General features: G+C 45.0%; 1 protein-coding gene and 1 long non-coding RNA gene across 5 annotated transcripts in view; one reads left to right on the top strand and one right to left on the bottom strand.

Annotated features, from left to right (window-relative positions):
- Positions 1 to 15,142, bottom strand: part of vipr2 (vasoactive intestinal peptide receptor 2) — a 198,911-nt gene extending 183,769 nt beyond the window's left edge. For 3 of the 4 annotated variants that reach the window (XM_072254018.1, XM_072254020.1, XM_072254021.1), the window contains exons 1-2: positions 14,361 to 14,615; positions 11,925 to 12,030 (exon numbers count right to left, since the gene is read on the bottom strand). In XM_072254018.1, the coding sequence (XP_072110119.1) occupies positions 11,925 to 12,030; positions 14,361 to 14,411 (157 nt within the window). In that variant the 5' untranslated portion in view covers positions 14,412 to 14,615. Of the gene's footprint in view, positions 1 to 11,924; positions 12,031 to 14,360; positions 14,616 to 14,880 lie in introns of those variants that run through there. The other variant, XM_072254019.1, reaches the window with a different exon arrangement.
- On the top strand, positions 14,405 to 18,084 carry LOC140195539 (uncharacterized). Its single transcript, XR_011885512.1, has 2 exons — positions 14,405 to 14,999; positions 17,601 to 18,084. It is a non-coding gene; the product is annotated as an uncharacterized lncRNA (long non-coding RNA).
- The last annotated feature ends 1,349 nt before the right edge of the window (positions 18,085 to 19,433 follow it).

The following is a 19,433-nucleotide window of genomic DNA, read 5'->3' as shown; positions in this document are numbered from 1 at the left end:
TGCATCCAAGATGCAGACATTATCATCACCCTTCCACTCTGTGGGGTGGGGGGGGGGCAAAATGCTTGAATTATTCTCCTAAATGGTACAATAATTCTGAAAGAGTAACATTTTCATGTAGGAAGAGAAAATTAATAAACACATTAACTGCATGGCCACTTAATCAATTCTAATGAGGATCATTCTCTGTGTGGTCAAGCCCAGAGAGGGTCTGAGTAGCCAGCTAAACAGCCTGTCTTGGACATAATGGGTACAAATGGCAAATCCTCCCTTAGGCATGACTAGTTCTGAAGCAGCATCTGCTTTGACAAAAATAGAGTACGAAAACCTCAGTTCTGTTGTTTTCATGTCAGTGCCTATTTGGTCAAATTCTAATTCTCCACTCGTTTCCACAATTCCATAATGTAATGTTTAGACTACTGGATGTTTGAACTGTGCTCATTTGAAATGGAGTATTTTCTGAACTTCATTTTTGTAGACAATAGGGTATGAGGTATGTGGTTGTACATATTTCAGCCTTCGCTTTGTATTCTGGAGTTTTCCGGCTCTGTCCATCTCACTCCGCTTCTTGCATTGCACCGCTGCCTCGAACAACAGATTTCATGACATATGTCAGCGATAATAAACCTGATTCTATTGTCACCTGATAACCTCTCTCCATGGATCAGTGTTAAATTTGGACAAACATTACTTGATCATTCTCCTGTTAAGTGCTTTTGAGACATTTCATTATATTAAAGGCGTTACTGAAATCAATGCTATTGTTGTGTTTTTGTTGGGTGGATGGATATGCGCTAATGACATGTGATATGTTTGTATGAGTCTATTTGTATTGTGTATTGGATGAGTGTGTTTTTAATTTTCTGTATGTTTGTGTGTGTGCGTGTGCGCACGCAGGCACATGAACATATGATGTGTGTATAAATTTGCACAACCATCTGTGTAAGAATGTGAGTGTGTGCATGTGCACACTCATGTATATTGTTTTACCTGTCTTTGCGGAAAGTGAAACAGCAGTGTGTGCTGAAAACTGGAAATAATATTTATCATTCAATTATTCTGACTTAAAGATTTCAATTGTTATGAGCTCAGTAAATATGCCCATAGTTCCAGGCAAAATTTCTAAGACAGATCTCAGTGAATTATGGGCACAACAGTTTGACAGAGAAAGTGAGGGTCTCTTGAAGGTCAGAGGATCTTGATTAAGAGTTGGATGAAGAAAATTTTTGTTTCCTAGGGAATGAAAACTTTCCTTGAAAGTGGCATCATAGGTGGACAGAGTCGTAAGGAGAGCTTTCGACATATTGATCTTCATAAATCAAAGTATTGAGTACAAGAGTTGGGATGTCATGTTGAAGCTCTGTAAGGTATTGATGAAAACAAATCTGGAGTATTGTGCACTGTTCTGATCACCTACCCACAGCAAGATATCAATAAAATTGAAAGAGTACAGAGAAAATTTACAAGGATGTTGCAGGGACTTAAGGACGAGTTAGAAGGAAAGGTTAGGTCTTTACTCCATGAAGCATAGGAGAATGCATAGAGATTTGATAGAGGTATACAAAATTATGAGGGGTACAGATAGGGTTAACAAAAGCAGGCTTTTTCCATAAACCCAGCCTATCCAATCTCTCCTTAAGATTAAAGCCCTCCATTCCAGGCAACCTCATGCTGAATCTTTCCTGCACTCTTTCTAATGCTGCCACATTCCTCCTGTAGTGGGAAGAACTGAAAACAACACTCCATATGCAAACGGACCATTTTTGTACAGTTGCAGCATATTGTCCCACCCCACCCCTTACACTCAGTGCCTCAGAATGCAAAGGCAAGCATGTTCAACACCTCCTCTGCTACGCTATCCACATATGCCACAAGTTTCGGGAAGAGATGAACTTGCATCCCAAGGTCCTTCTGTACATCAACACTCCAAAGGTCCCTGCCATTTGTTGTATATGTGCTGTTCATACTTGATGTCCCACAATGCATTGACTCACACTTGTCTGCCACTGTTTTGCCAAACTTTCCAATTGATCTATGTCCCTTTTTATCTTTTCACAACCTTCTTCACTACCTACCACACACCAAGTTTTGTGTTGTCAGCGACCTAGCTTCATTCTCATCTTAGTAACTTATATAAATAATACTACGTCAACTCAGGCCTAGGGGGCCGGTGTCAGGCACATAAATGACAAAAAAAAATCATGGTCCCATCATCTTTGCCTGTGGTACACTACTAGTTACAGGCTTCCAGTTAGAAAAACACTCCTCTACCACAACCTCTGCCTCCCATCACCAAATGCATCTTGAGATCCAATATGATTACACACCCCAGATCCCATGTACCCTAACCTACGTGGAAACTTATCAAAAGCCTCGCTAATGTCCATGTAAACCATGTCTACCATCCTAATTTCATCAACTTTCTTATTATATATCTCCTCAAAAAACTGAAAAATCTGATTTGTGAGACAGGACAAGTCCTGAATGAAAACATTTTGGTTCCACTAAGTGGTCACTGCTTGTGGACTGATTAAGGTGATTGTCATAGATATATACAAGTAAAAATTGTGTAATATAACAAACTTGAATCTTACACCCTTTGTTCCATTTTTCTCATTCCGCTCAGTTTGTAACACCCTGGTGCATTTTTATGTTCAATCTTTACTTTGGGGCCAGGGAAATAAAACTGGTCAATGTACATGCTGCACTGTCCAAAGCAAAGATACAACTTGAAACATCAGTTTTAAGAGGATTGGTCACTCTTTTTTTCTGCTGAATTTCTGAAATTTTACTCACATTATTAAACCTCCCACTCTACTTTGACTTCTTGTTTCCCTCAGATCTTCGAACATAGAACAGTTCAGCACTGGAATAGGCCCTTCGGCCTACAACGTTGTGCTGAACTAATTTAATTAGCAATGAAATTCCTAATTAAATTAATCCATTCTGCCTACACAATATTCATATTACTCTATTCTCTGCACGTTAATGTGTCCGTAGGGTTGCTGATGACACCACGATTGTAGGCTGAATTAAAGGTGGTGACGAATCAGTATGTAGGAGGAAGATTGCAAATCTGGCTAAATGTTGCCACAACACCAACATCTCACTCAACGTCAGCAAAATAAAAGAGCTGATTGTTGACTGCAGGAGGAGGAAACCAGAGGTCCAAAAGCCAGTCCTTATCGGAGGTGGAGAGGGTCAGCAAGTTTAAATTCCTCAGAGTTATCATTTCATAGAATCTGTCCTGGGTTCAACAGTTATCTACCATTACAAAGACACAGCAGCACCTCTACTTTCCTGTAAGTTTGCCAAGATTCGGTATGCCATCTAAAACTTTGACGAACTTCTGTAAGTGCGCACTGAAGAGCATACGAGCTGCTTGCATCACAGCCTGGAATGGAAACACTCATGCCCTTGAATGGAAAAGCGTACAAAATGTAGTGGATACAGCCTGCTGTAAGCCCTCCACACCATTGAGCACACTTAGACGGAGCGCTGTCACAAAAAAAGCAGCATCCATCATCAAGGATCCTCCACCACGCAGCCCATGCTCTCTTTTCACTGCTGCCATCGGGATGGAGCTACAAGAGCCCCGGTTCCCACACCACCAAGTTTGGGAACAGTTACTACACCTCAGGCTCTTGAACCAGAGAGGATAAATTCACTGACCTCAACATTGAACTGATTTGATAACCCATGGACTCACTTTCAAGAACTCTACAACTCGTGCTCTCAATATTTAAACATAGAAACATAGAAACATAGAAAATAGGTGCAGGAGTCGGCCATTCGGCCCTTCGAGCCTGCACCACCATTTATTATGATCATGGCTGATCATCCAACTCAGAACCCTGCACCAGCCTTCCTTCCGTACCCCCTGATCCCCGTAGCCACAAGGGCCATATCTAACTCCCTCTTAAATATAGCCAATGAACTGGCCTCAACTGTTTCCTGTGGCAGAGAATTCCACAGATTCACCACTCTCTGTGTGAAGAAGTTTTTCCTCATCCCGGTCCTAAAAGGCTTCCCCTTTATCCTCAAACTGTGACCCCTCGTTCTGGACTGCCCCAACATCGGGAACAATCTTCCTGCATCTAGCCTGTCAAATCCCTTTAGGATTTTATACGTTTCAATCATATCAACCCTCAATCTTCTAAATTCCAACGAGTACAAGCCTAGTTCATCCAGTCTTTCTTCATATGAAAGTCCTGCCATCCCAGGAATCAATCTGGTGAACCTTCTTTGTACTCCCTCTATGGCAAGGATGTCTTTCCTCAGATTAGGGGACCAAAACTGCACACAATACTCCAGGTGTGGTCTCACCAAGGCCTTGTACAACTGCAGTAGTACTTCCCTGCTCCTGTACTTGAATCCTCTCACTATAAATGCCAGCATACCATTCGCCTTTTTCACCGCCTGCTGTACCTGCATGCCCACTTTCAATGACTGGTGTATAATGATACCCAGGTCTCGTTGCACCTCCCCTTTTCCTAATCGGCCACCATTCAGATAATAATCTGTTTTCCTATTTTTGCCACCAAAGTGGATAACTTCACATTTATCCACATTAAATTGCATCTGCCATGAATTTGCCCACTCACCCAACCTATCCAAGTCACCCTGCATCCTCTTAGCATCCTCCTCACAGCTAACACTGCCGCCCAGCTTCGTGTCATCCGCAAACTTGGAGATGCTGCATTTAATTCCCTCATCCAAGTCATTAATATATATTGTAAACAACTGGGGTCCCAGCACTGAGCCTTGCGGTACCCCACTAGTCACTGCCTGACATTCTGAAAAGGTCCCGTTTATTCCCACTCTTTGCTTCTTGTCTGCTAACCAATTCCCTATCCACATCAATACCTTACCCCCAATACCGTGTGCTTTAAGTTTGCACACTAATCTCCTGTGTGGGACCTTGTCAAAAGCCTTTTGAAAATCCAAATATACCACATCCACTGGTTCTCCCCTATCCACTCTACTAGTTACATCCTCAAAAAATTCTATGAGATTCGTCAGACATGACTTTCCTTTCACAAATCCATGCTGACTTTGTCCGATGATTTCACCGCTTTCCAAATGTGCTGTTATCACATCTTTGATAACTGACTCCAGCAGTTTCCCCACCACCGACGTTAGGCTAACTGGTCTATAATTCCCCAGTTTCTCTCTCCCTCCTTTTTTAAAAAGTGGGGTTACATTAGCCACCTTCCAATCCTCAGGAACTAGTGCAGAATCTAACAAGTTTTGAAAAATTATCATTAATGCATCCACTATTTCTTGGGCTACTTCCTTAAGCACTCTGGGATGTAGACCATCTGGCCCTGGGGATTTATCTGCCTTTAATCCCTTCAATTTACCTAACACCACTTCCCTACTAACATGTATTTCCTTCAGTTCCTCCATCTCACTAGACCTTCTGTCCCCTACTATTTCCAGAAGATTATTTATGTCCTCCTTAGTGAAGACAGAACCAAAGTAATTATTCAATTGGTCTGCCATGTCCTTGTTCCCCATAATCAATTCACCTGTTTCTGTCTGTAGGGGACCTACATTTGTCTTAACCAATCTTTTGCCTCTCTGTCTCTTTCTCTCTCTATCTTTCTCTTGGTTTCTCTCTCTGTCTCTCTCCATCTCTCCCTTTCTGTCTCTCTTTCTTTCTGTCTGTCTCTCTCTGTCAGTATCTCTCTCTGGTCTCCTTCTCTCTGTTTTTCTGAGTCAGTCTCTCTCGCTCTCTCTCTCTCTGTCTCTCTCTCTCTCCCCCTCTCCCTTCCCCCTTCTCCCCCCCCCACCCCATATGAAAGAAGAACCAATTCTGTGTAACTAAATTGTTACATTTCCTGCTTGGCATTATTTTCAAATGTACCAGACCGAAGAAATTGCCCTCCAGATATATTTTACATGTAGCTAAAGCATCAGAACTATCAAGCTTGATAGCATGAAGATCTTAAAACAAAATTAACAATCTGGGTTCCTTGTGGATAACAGCAATATTGAGTACAGCTCAAACCTCCACCCTATTGCTTAAACAGTATCTCACGAGAGAGGGACTTATGGCCCACTATGTCTGTGCCAATTATGATACCAGTCTAAACTAACCCCATCACATGTGGTCAATACCCCCCTGTTGTAGATACCATAGTGTAATGAGTTTTTTGGGCCTGTGGGGGCACTGGAGAGTGCTGAGGTTGAAGGTTTTTTGAGCACCTGAGTTGGCTAATTGTCATTTAATGACAGTCATTAATCATTCAGAGTTCCTTGTGTTTTTCTCAAATGACTTGCCCTTTGTAATTCAGTCTCCTGGTACCTTCAGTTTAAGCTAGTTACATTTATTTTGACAGGCTCAGGAATTCCTGGTGTTTGTATTATTTAACCGGATGCCCGATAAGCGCTAATGTCACAATGGCAGGGCATTGGGAGCAAGGGTGGACCCAAATGCAAGACACTTCTTGTGAGGTTAATTAAATTTAGTTCATTGTTTGATATCAGGAGAGCTAGGCAGGAGCAGGAGTAGTGAACTGGACAAGGACTGAGGACTATGACTAGGCTGGGACCAAGAGTCTGGGCTAGGACTCGGAATCGGCTCCCAGAACTAGAGGAGACATGAAGAGGCTAGGGTATGGACTCCAAGCCAGGGACTGGGCAAGGACCCAGTACCTGGGTCTTGCCTCGGGCTCGGACCCCAGAACCAGGCATGGACATGACATAGGCTAGGGAGAGGAGGAACATGGAAAACAGAGCCTCGGTCTCGGGAGAGCAAGTACATGAAACTATGGACACATACACAGAACACAGAGTCAGGACCCCTTCTTGGGTACAGGACATAGGGCTGGGACTCACACACAGAACAGAGAGCCGGGACCCTTCCTTGGGTACAGGACATAGGGCCGGGACTCACACACAGAACACAGAGTCAGGACCCCTCCTTGGGTACAGGACATAGGGCCGGGACTCGCACGCAGAACAGAGAGCTGGGACCCCTCCTTGGGTACAGGTCATAGGGCTGGGACTCATGACCCTCTGCGGGGCAACGGCAAGACGGCCTGATTTACCCCACGGAGGCGAGGACAAGACAAGGCAAGACCAACACGGATGAACACCAGACAGTACCTATCTAGCTCCGGTAATGGAACTAGACTGAAGTGCAGGCGGGGGCTGCAGACAAGGGCTAGAGGCGAGAGGGGCAGAAAAGGGATTCAGACAAGGGGGTAGGACAGGAATCACAGACCGCCGGGCCAGAACTTGATGTGGTACTTGGACACCGCCGGAGCCAGGACGTGGACGTGGTACTTGGATGCCGCCAGAGCCAGGACGTGGACGTGGTACTTGGACGCCGCCAGGGCCAGGACGTGGACGTGGTACTTGGACGCCGCCGGAGTCAGGACGTGGACGTGGTACTTGGACACCGCCGGAGTCAGGACGTGGACGTGGTACTTGGACGCCGCCGGAGTCAGGACGTGGACATGGTACTTGGATGCCGCTGGAGCCAGGACGTGGTGCTTGGAGCCTCCGGGTAGTGGCGAGCTCTCGACTCGGCCCGGGAACAGTAGACAGCAGCTCTTGATTCTCTCCGGTGGGTTAACTGACGGACCCACCTTGATGAGGAAACTTTGCAAGCTCACTTCGGCGAGGTAACTGGACAGGGTTGCTCCAGTGAGGAGAGGCGAATTACCGGCACGCACTTTGGGCGGAGACAAGGCTTGCTCCGGACAGATGACATTGGCACGCCGTGACTTTGTAGACGCTCCCACACCGAACGGCTGAAAGCCGGAGACTATAAACTACCAGTTCAGTCCAGTGTTAATTGCCTCTATTCAGCAAAGTCGAGGGACACAGGAAAACAGGGAACCAACGGTCCAGATCATAACATAAATGAGCTAAATTTAAAGGGACCCCGATCTGGACCATGACAGCTAATCGCAGAGTGCACGTTTTGGGAATGTTATTTATCACACTGTCGCTCGACTGTGCCTTTGATGTTCTTCCGGAATAAATTCTTGATGCCGTCTATACGTCAGTGTTCTGACTTTACTCTGCACTTGGGTTCTGATTTTGCCAGCGCACATGTGACAAATAGGGATTTTAAAAAAAGGAGGGTTAGGGGCTGTGTAGGAGTTCAGGGTTAGATTGCTCATGGACTAGGTTTGTATAGGTCAGCACAACAATGTGGGCCTTCAGGCCCATACTGTGCTGTACAGATTCAGATTCACTTACTTATTATACGTGCAGCGAAATGCGTTGTTTTGCATTAACAACCAACGCAGCCCAAGGCAATGCCGTGGGCGGCCCACAAGTATGTCCACACATTCTGGCACTGACGTAGCATACCCACCAGAGCAACAACGACAAAACAACAACAGAAAAACAAGCCCCTTTTCTCCCTCGCACCCACTGACCTAGGGGTCACTGGCTACTGAGCCTTCTAACTGCACGGACCTCTGATCCTGAGAATTGCCAGCCTGGGGGGACTCGCCGACGTGGTGTGTCACCAGCCCTCGCTGTTCTATGTTCTATTCTTTTTCTGTTTACAAGTCTGCCTAAATTCCTCTTAAATGTTACCCTACTATTTGCTTCTACCACTTCCCGGCATCTACCACCCTCTGCTTAAAAAAAACATCTTGCACATTTCCTTTAAACATTCCCCTCTCATCTTCAAGCTATGCACTCTAGTCTTTGCTATTCCCAACCTGAAAAAAGAGATTCTGTTTACCTACCCCATCTATGAATCTCAAAACTTTACTCAGTTCTACTTAGGTTGTTCCAATGAAAACAATCCAAGTTTATCCAAGTCCTCCCTCAAGCTAATACACTCCAAACCAGTCAACATCTGCTTCTGCCTCTCCAAATCAGCAAGGTGTCTTCCCAACTTTTATTACCAATGCCCTGAGCAATGAAGGTAATCATTCCACAAGCCTTCTTTACCACCATATCCACTTGACTTTGCCTCTTTCAGGGAACTTAGACCCAAGATCACTCCCAAGGATCCTACCTTTTACTGTATACTTTCTCTTGCATTTGATCTGCCAAGGTGCAGCACTTCACACTCGTCCGGATTAAATTACACCTGCCACCTCTTCACCCAAATTTCCATCTGATCTATGTAGTATATTGTAACATGTACAAAATGTGGAGGAATTCAAAAGGTCAGGCAGCATCAGGAGAAGGAAACTAGAGGTCCACGACCCAGGTATCATTGAAGGATCAGAAATGAAGAGGGTCAGCAACCTTAAATAATTGTCATTATTTTGGACAACCTGCCTGGGCCCAGCACATAAGCACAATTATGAAGAAACTGTGGTGGTGCTCTTACTTCCTTCAGAGTTTGCGAAGATTCAGCATGACATCTAACACTTCTACAAACGTTTATAGATGTGTAGTGGAGTGTATATTGACTGGCTGCACCACAGCCTGCTATGGGAACACCAATGCTCTGGAACGGAAAATTCTACAAGAAGTTCATCCTAGGGAAAAGCCCTTCCCACCATTGAGAACATCCACATGAAATGCTGTCACTGGAAAACAGCATCCATCATCAGGGACCCCCATCAGCAAGGATATGCATTCTTCTCACTGCTGCCTTCAGGAAGAATGTACAAGACTCACACAACCAGGTTCAGGAACAGTTTTTGCCCCTCAACCATCAGGCTCTTGAATCAAAGGGAATAACTTCACTCAACTTCACTTGCCCCATCATTGAAATGTTCCCACAACCTATGGACTCACTTTCACCTCTTCACTCTTCATCTCATGTTCTTGATATTTATTGCTTACTTATCTATGATTATTATTTCTTTTTTTTTTGTCTTTGCACAGTTTGTTGTCTTTTGCACACCAGTTGAATGCCCAGGTCAATGTGGTCTTTCATTGATTCTGTTATGGTTATTATTCTATGGATTTATTGAGTGTGCCTGCACAACAACGAATCTCAAGATTGTATATGGTGGCATATATGTACTTTGGTAAAACATTTAATTTGAACTTTGATCTATGGAAAGGAATGAACAGTTGACATTTCGGGCCAAGACCCTTCATCAGGATGTGAAAAGTGGGAAGAAGCCAGAATAAAAAGATTGGGGGAGAAGAGGGAGTACAAGCTAGGAGATGATGTGAAGCCTGGTATGGGGGAAGGTAGGTGGGTGGGGGAGGGGGATGAAGTGAGAAGCTGGTGATAGTTGGAAAAGGTAGCACTGAAGGAAAAGAAATCTGACAGGAGAGGAGTGAATAGTGAAAGAAAGGGAAGGTGGAGGGGCAGATGAGAAGGAGAGAAGAGGTAAGGGGAGCCAGAATGGGGATGGAAGATGGGGGGGAGTGGAACCTATTGCATCATTTGATAACTTTCCCACTGTCCACAACTCCACCAACTTCTGTGTTGCCTACAAACCTACTAATCAGACCAACTGTGATGCGGCCTGATATCCCAAGGACACGACCTGGAAGGAAAGCACGCCTTCAGGGTTGCAGATTTTTGTGGGTCTGGGAACGTGCTGATTCTAGGCGGTGCCCCTGACTGAAGCATCGTGGGAGAACACGGAACATCAGGAGCAGCGGGTTAGCTGCTGGGGGTCGTGTGTCCGGAGATCTGAGTCTTTTTGGTGCCAAATCTCTGGGCGCAGAGCTCAGAAAAAGTGACACAACAGACATTTAACATCGTAAATCAGCGAGTTGTTTGTGATGTCTCCCCTCCCGCTGTGAAATGGGGACATCTCTTTTTCCCTTATTTGGGAAAGAGTGGTATGTCGAATGACCGGATGAACGTGTAGTTTTTGGGGTACTGCAAGTCTGTATCTTTATTGATGCCTTGCTGCACGCATCAGTGCTTGGTGGAGGGTGCTGATGCTTTTTTGCTGCTGGTGGTGGGGGGCGGTTGTTGCCTTGCAGCTGCTTGTAAGTGAGGGGGATCTTTGGGGTTCTAACATTTTAACTGTCATTCATTCTTTGGGGCACTCCTCTGTTTTCATGGATGTTTGTGAAGAAAAAGAATTTCAGGGCGTATATTGTATACATTTCTCTGACATTAAAAGTACCTACTGAAACCTATACTTTTATCTAAATATTTATCACAAACAGTCCCGATGAAGGGTCTGAGCCCAAATTGTTGGCTGTTTATTCCCGTCCATAGATGCTGCCTGAATCGCTGAGTTCCTCCATCATGTTGTGTGTGTTAAGGTCTCAGCACTGATCCTTACATCAGTTCAAAGTGAAGGGAGTCTTCAGTATTGTGCCACTCAAACGGATCATGTGGAATACCGAGGAAAATATGTGAGGAAGTATGAACAATTAACACCCACGCCATCTCCCAAGCCCTCACTGGAGTCGGAGCTTCACAGTCTGTGTGGGTGTTCAGTGCCTGAACTACAGATCAGGAACATCGTCATAAAGATGACAAAGGTTTTATTCCTCTGCACTTAAGTCTGTCAGTAAAACCTTTAAAATCCAAGAGATCACCTTTTCCTTTTACTTACGCAAGACAACTAAAAAAAAAAGAGCCAGTTTATTATTTGATAAGTACACACTGACTGGAAAACAAAACTTCACTGGTTGTAAGTACATTGAGTCTTTCAAGGCCGCACATGGCGCGACTTAAATGCGGGCGTTTTTTTCCCCACAAATACTGCTCTGCTAGTTCTTGTTAAAATTTACATTACTCACCACCTTTGGGAAAATTCCAATATCACCGGCTATCTCTCCGGCCATATTTTAAAAATTATTAAAATAATTGTTACAATTAATCTCTGCGGTTATATTAGGCATTACTGAGTCTACAGATTATGACGGTGATGTAGTTTTGGTTTTTCGGAATGCTCCTGTAAAACTCTACATCGTTTGGGTCACATTAAGGCCTGTTCCCAACTTTCCTCCATTTCCTTTCATCAATTCCCGAACTTCAGACACAGATCCGTAAAAAAGACACAGCGCCTCACCTTCAGAGAGATCTATAACGTTGAGCTGCTTCAGTCTCGTCAGACAGCGAAGCTCCTCCCTCTGCATGTCCAGCATTATCTGGCAATCCTTGACGATCCCGTTGACCTGCGGACAGGATGAGGGAACGAATCGTTAAACTTCACACGCAAAGAGCAGACTGTAGCCCGCACGCATCACACAAGCTGGGTACCGCGGCTGCCTGGGGGTCTACGCACCAGACGAATATCTCCGGTGACTCGGAGTTAACAAAAGACTTTCTCCGAAGCGATTAATATGCCAAGTTATTAACATTTTGGATGAATTTCTTTAACCAGAGTGGGGAATCTGTGGAATTCATTGCCACAGATGGCTATGGAGGCCAAGTTATTGGGCATACGAGTAATTCCGGGAACGAAAGGAAAGCTTGATGGTTCTGGGCTTGTACTTGCTGGAGTTTGGAAGAATTGGTGGCGGGGGGGGGGGGGGATCTCATTGAAACCTATCGAATGTCGAAAGGGCTCGATGGAGTGGATGTGGAGAGAATGTTTCCTTTCGTGGTTGAGCCTGGAGCCACAGGGCACAGCCTCAGAATAGAAGGACTTCCCTTTAGAACAGAGATGGGGAGGAATTTCTTTAGCCAGAGGGAGTGAATCGGTGAGTTTCATTGCCACAGATGCCTGCCGAGGCCAAGTTCTTCACAGACAAGAGAAAACCAACAAATGCTGGAGTCCTGCCAAAAGTTCTTGGCCCAAAACGTCGACTGTACTTTTTTTTCCCATAGATGCTACCCGGCCTGCTGAGTTCCTCCAGCATTTTGCGTGTGTGGTAAGGGTTCTTTATTTGCAAAGGTGTCAGAGGTTACGGGGAGCAACTCATAAAGATTATGGGGAAAGAAGTCCTTTCAAGGACTCTTCATCTCATGTTCTCGTTATTTATTGGTATTTGTTTATATTTGCAATTGCACAGTTTGTTGTCTTCTGCACTCTGGTTGATCCTTCATTGATCCTGTTATAGTTACTATTCTATAGAATTGGTGAGTATGTCCACAAGAAAATTAATCTCAAGGTTTTATATGGCGAGACATATGTACTTTGATAATAAATTTGCTTTGAACCTTGAGAGGGATAATACATCAGCCATGATGGAATGGCAGACCAAACTTGATGGGCCGAATGGCCTAATTCTGCTCCTATGGCTTATAGTCTTATATTTAAAGCTGAGGTTGATAGGTTCTTGATTGGTAGAGGCGTGAACGGTTACTGGGAGATGGAGAATGGATTTGAGAAGGAAAGTAAAGCAGGCATGATCGAATGGCGGACCACAGGCGACGGGCCGAATGGCCTACTTTGCTACTATGTCCTATGGTCGGGTCGCATGGTCTAACCCGTATATCGATACTCCGACGCATCAGCCCACTACCCTGCCCGCTGGTAACACACACACACACACACACACAGACACACACACACACACACACACACACACACACAAACACACAGTGATATTTTTCAAGTAAATAAAAGGGTTCTGATATCCCTCTCTCAGCACATCCCCAATCTGCCTAATTTGGGATTCATTATATGCAAAGGAATTCCACTGGTGTGTAAGTTTTAGTTCCCCTCACCCGTAATAATCGCATTCGCTCCCCAGTCTTATACGCACAATTAAATGATTTCAGCAGGTGATCTAAGAATTCACAATGCTTTGTAAATAAAGTGACCTGTCTGTGTACAGTTTACAGCTGCGTGGTTGCAATGAGGTTAGACCGGGATGGAACAGTTTGCAAAGGAAACGGGGAGCTGACTAAAACGGGCTGAACGTTTAACTCTGCACCGGGAACAAGCTGCCGCGTCTCCAGAACCAAACTAAAAATTACGCCAGTCATCGCCGTGACCTGTACAGTGCAGCGCAGAACGGGATTGTCAAATATATATTAATAACTGGAGATACGAGGATGCTGGAATCTTTGTAACTTATCTATTTAGCTTAATTGCAACAATGGGACCCAAAATAACCTGAAATCGCACAAAATGTAACAACGTTGAAACGGTACGAAAGACAGGATCGGGTGGTGTGGGGGGGGCGGCGGAGAAATAAAAAGACATACATAGCAACAAATGCTTGAATTACTTCGTACGTGTGAAGAGAGAAATATTAAATTTCGGTGATTTAAAATTGTTTGCTGAAAAAGCGGATATTTTGCTCCTGCATTTCTTCCGTTTTTAGAAGATTATCCACAACGGAAACGGATAAGGTTGTGGATAAATTTAGGAATACACTGACCAGGAAGAAGACCTATGTATATATTTAACCAACGTTGACAGTAAAACGCGGGGGGTGGGGGTTGGAATCGCGTTCCTGATCAAACTTCTCTCACTTTCGGTGACAATGTCTGTTTAAACACTGCGCCCGTGACGACTTATCAACAAGTGCATCGGTTTCGACCTGATACTCACAGAAAGGAAAGAGCAGAGACTGAGGGAGATGTGCAGCAGGATGCCTCTCATTTCGAAGGTTCGGTCTTGTTTCGTGAGTCCTGTCTCTCCTTTCTCTTGGCCGCAACACTACCCGACCCCACGGCTGAGGAAGACCTCTGTTGGGAAGGAGGGAGTTTACAGAAACGAACCGACGCTTCACCTCTCCCCGGGCAACTTCGCGAAGGGAAAGTTCAGCAGTGATCCATTCAGACAAGTCCATGGCTCGCCCTATTTTCTCCCTCCCACCCCGCTCCTTAACCCCACCCTGCCTTGCCCTTTTCTTTTCCAATCCCCGCCTCCTCATACTCTTTCTTCCTGTCTGTATCCTCCCATTCCTTCCCCTCTCTACCTCTTCCTTTCTTCCCACTCTCTTTTCATCTCCTCTCGCCCTCCTCCCCTCCCTACCTCTTCCCAGTCCATTTTCTTCTTAGTTTCCCTCTCCATCTGTCTCCTTCTATTCCTTACCACCCTCATTCCCACTCTTCCCGCCATCGCCCACCTCTCCGGATTTGCCGCCTTCACTTTGCAATAATTTGGCTCCTTCCGTCCTCCTCAGCACAGGCAATTTCGACCGAGCGCTGTCTTCCACGGCATCAGGCACCAGGGACACGTCTGTAGGTGAGTCTCATCCCCCCGAACCCCATCCCTCTCTGAACCCGGGGCGTGTGTCCACTCTCGCGGCCAGCCGAGTTTCACTCGAGTCCCCGAGGGCTGCGGTCTCGGAGGCGGAGGGAACTGTCCAGGATAGGGCGCCGTGAGCTTCGAGATGCTAGTCAACATCAAAGCCAGTCCAAGCACCACCCCAGCACTCTGTCAGCTGGGAGCCGCGACCGCAATACTTGGCCGATCTTCGGGCATTCGCGCCTCCCTCGCTGAAACACATCACTGGCAGTTTACTATCGAGAATAACATCAGCTTTGGGAAAGACGGAGAGAGATGCTTTGTCCCCTCCGAGGAACTGTTGTTTTATCGGGAGGGACGGGTTATTCCGCACGCCCTTCCAGTAGTCAACGAGAATTAAAAAGCAAATATGCAGCGAGTTCGCAGATAGCTATAGGAACAATCTGATTGTAACAGTAGATGATTTTTAACTCCCCTAATATTGTCCAGGACTGCATCTAAGGGCTAAGGGATTAGACGGGGGAGAATTTGTTAAGTGTGTCCAGGAAAGTTTTCTGAAGTAGTATATAGGTGGTCCCATCAGAGAAAGTGATACACACAGCATCCTGTTGGATAATGAGGCTGCCAAAATGGCTGAGAGACTCAGAGTAGTAAAGCGCAGAAACAGACCTTTCGGCCCAAATTGTCTATGCCATCATAATGCCCACCAAGATGATCGCATCTGACTGCATTTGGCCCATAACCATTAAAACCCTTCTATCCATGCTTTCCTCTACGTATTTCTGCTGCACATTGTTCCGTATAAGACCATAAGGCATCAGGGCAGAATTAGGCTATTTGGCGATCGAGTCTGCTCCGCCATTCCATCAGAGTTGATTTAGTATCCCTCTCAACCTCGTTCAACTGCCTTCTCCTCATAACCTTGTAATGCCCTGACTAATCTAGAACCTATCAACCTCCACTTTAAATATATCCAGTTACTGGCTTCCATAGCCATCTATGGTGATTAATTCCGCTGCTTCACCACACTTTGACTAAAGGTATTCCTCCTCAACTCTGTTCTAAATGGACATCTTGTTTTCCTGAGGCTGATTGTTCCAGTCCTAGACTCCCCCACTATAGGAAACATCCTCTCCACATCCACTCTATATTGGCCTTTCAATATTCAATAGGTCTCAATGAGATAACCCTTCATCCTTTAAAACTCCAGTGAGTACAGGCCCAGAGCCATCAAACCTTCTCATACATTAATCCTTTCACTCTTGGTATCATTCTTGTGAACCTCCTCTGGACCCTCATCAAAGCCAGCACATTTTTTCTTAGATAAAGGGCCCAAAACTGCTCACAATACTCCAAGTGCGGTCTGACCAATGCTTCATAAACCCTCAGCATTACATCCTTGCTTTTATATTCTAGTCCTCTCCAGATGAATGCCCACGTTCCATTCGCTTATATATCTGGAAAAAAAACTGTTGGTACCCTCTTTTATATTATTGGCTAGTTTAACATTATATTTCAACTTTTCTCTCCTTATAGGTTTTTTGGTTGCCCTGCGTTGGTTTTTAAAAGCTTCCCAAATCTCTAACTTCCCACTATTTTTGCTATATTTATGCCCCCTCTTGTACTTTTATGCTGTCCTTGACTTCCCTTGTCAGACATGGTGGTGTTTATCTACCCTTTAGATTACTTCTTCACCTTTGGGACTTATCTGTCCTAACTTCCAAATTGACCCCAGAAACTCCAGCCATTGTTGTTCTACCATCATCCCTGCTTTTGTCCTCTTCCAATCAACTTTGGCCAGCTTCTCCCTCATGCTTCTGTAATTCCCTTTACTCCACTTTATTACTAATATATTTGACTATCTTCTCCCTCTCAAACTGCAGGGTGAAATCTATCAGGTTATGATCACTGCCTACCAAGGGTTGTTTTTCTTTAATCAAATCTGGTCTATTACACAACATCCAACTCAGAATTGCAATTCCCCTAGTGGGTTCAAGCACAAGCTGCTCTAAAAAGCCATCTTTTAGGCAATATGTGCTGTGCATATATGCACCGCCTTTTGAATAAGTATCTTTCAGGTCCCTTTTATGTCTTTCACTTCTCACTTTAAGCTGATGTCCTCTAGTTTTCAGTTCCCCTTCCCTGGGAAAAGGACTGCATGTAGTCACAAACACAAGAGATTCTGCTGATGCTGGAAATCCACAGCAACCCACACAAAATGCTGGAGGAACTCAGCAGGTCAGGCAGCATCTAAGGAAATGAATAAGCAGTTGATAGTTCATGCCGAGATCCTTCTTCAGGACTGAACGAAATGGGAAGGCACAGGAATAAAAAGGTGGGAAGAGGGGAGTAAGGATAGCTAGGTGATAGGTGAAGCCAAGGGGGTGGGAAGGGTCAAGGACTGGAGATGAAAGAATCCGATAGGAGAGAGGGAAGTAGGAAGGACACCGGGGGAGGCGATAGGCAAGTGAGAAGAGGTAAAAGGCCAGAGTGGGGAATAGAAGAAAGGGAGGGGGAGGGAAAAAAATACTGGAAGGAGAAATCGATATTCATGAGTCCTGGCCACATCCTCATAAATCTCCTCTGCTTCCTTTCTAGATTAATAGCATCCTTCCTACAGCAGAGTGACCAAAACCGAACACAACATTCCAAATGTGTCCTCACCAACGTCTTGACTAAATCCTGGAACTCAGTGCCCATCGGTTCAGTGCAACCAAAATAACTTCAGCTTTCCCAGAAGGGAGCTCACCAGCGATGTCTCTAGGGTACATAGAGTTGTAATAATGCCGGGCCTGTGACTGCATTCTGAGAAATGAATTAAGGAAACTGAAAGACTTTTACAAATTGTTGATCCACATCTTTAAGAGCGGCAGAAGCTGAAAATGATTATTGCTAACATCAGGACGCCAGTGCAAAATATAATTGCACAATATGCCATTTTGCAAGGATTACTTCAGATGAACATCGTTGCTTGAACTGCAAGTGGAAGAGTGTCAAACAAATGAACTTAAGCCATTCTCTGATCATATCACTGACAGTCATTTATGAACTAATAATAATTGAGTAATATTCTGTTGACCTACTTTATATTCCTGGCTTTGTAATTCTGCAGTCACAAACAATGGAGACATTGACCATCACAGTTGCCGGGACCGGATGGGATGTACCCCAGGCTATTGTGAGAGGCGAGGGACGAGATTGCTGAGCCTCTGGTGATGATCTTTGCATCATTAATGAGGAGGGGAGAGGTTCCAGAGCATTGGAGGGTTGCGGATGTTGTTCTTTTATTCAAGAAAGGGAATAGAGATAGCCCAGGAAATTATAGACCAGTGAGTCTTACCTCAGTGGTTGGTAAGTTGTTGGACAAGATCCTGAGAGGCAGGATTTATGAACAATTGGAGAGGTATAATATGATTAGGAGTAGTCAGCATGGCTTTGTCAAGGGCAGGTCATGCCTTACAAGCCCGACTGAATTTTTTGAAGATGAGACTAAACACATTGATAAAGGAAGAGCAGTAGATGTAGTGTATATGGATTTCAGCAAGGCATTTGATAAGGTACACCATGCCAGGCTTATTGAGAAAGTGAGGAGGCATGGGATCCAAGGGGACATTGCTTTGTGGATCCAGAACTGGCTTGCCCATGGAAGGCGAAGAGTGGTTGTAGATGGATCATATTCTGCTTGGAGGTCAGTCACCAGTGGTGTGCCTCAGGGATCTGTTCTGGAACCCTTACTCTTCGTGATTTTTATAAATGACCTGGATGAGGAAGTGGAGGGATAGGTTAGTAAGTTTGCTGATGACACGAAGGTTGGAGGTGTTGTGGATAGTGTGGAGGGCTGTCAGAAATTACAGCGGGACATTGATAGGATGCAAAACTGGGCTGAGAAGTCGCAAATGGAGTTCAACCCAGATAAGTGTGAAGTGGTTCATTTTGGTAGGTCAAATATGATGGCAGAATATAGCATTAATAGTAAGACTCTTGGCAATGTGGAGGATCAGAGGGATCTTGGGGTCCGAGTCCATAGGACACTCAAAGCAGCTGCGCAGGTTGACCCTGTGGTTAAGAAGGTGTACGGTGTATTGGCCTTCATCAATTGTGGTATTGAATTTAGGAGCCAAGAGGTAATGTTGCAGCTGTATAGGACCCTGGTCAGACCCCACTTGGAGTACTGTGCTCAGTTCTGGTCACTTCACTACAGGAAGGATGTAGAAGCCATAGAAAGGGTGCAGAGGAGATTTACAAGGATGTTGCGTGGATTGGGGAGCATGCCTTATGAGAATAGGTTGAGTGAACTTGGCCTTTTCTCCTTGGAGCGACGGAAGATGAGAGGTGACCTGATAGAGGTGTATAATATGATGAGAGGCAGTGGTCATGTGGATAGTCAGAGGCTTTTTCCCAGGGCTGAAATGGTTGCCACAAGAGGACCCA

The sequence above is a fragment of the Mobula birostris genome, chromosome 3 (genome assembly GCF_030028105.1).
Source record: "Mobula birostris isolate sMobBir1 chromosome 3, sMobBir1.hap1, whole genome shotgun sequence".
NCBI classification, from domain to species: Eukaryota; Metazoa; Chordata; class Chondrichthyes; order Myliobatiformes; family Myliobatidae; genus Mobula; species Mobula birostris.
The sequence above is the reverse complement of the archived record's forward strand: the minus strand, read 5'-3'. Positions and strand labels throughout refer to the sequence as shown.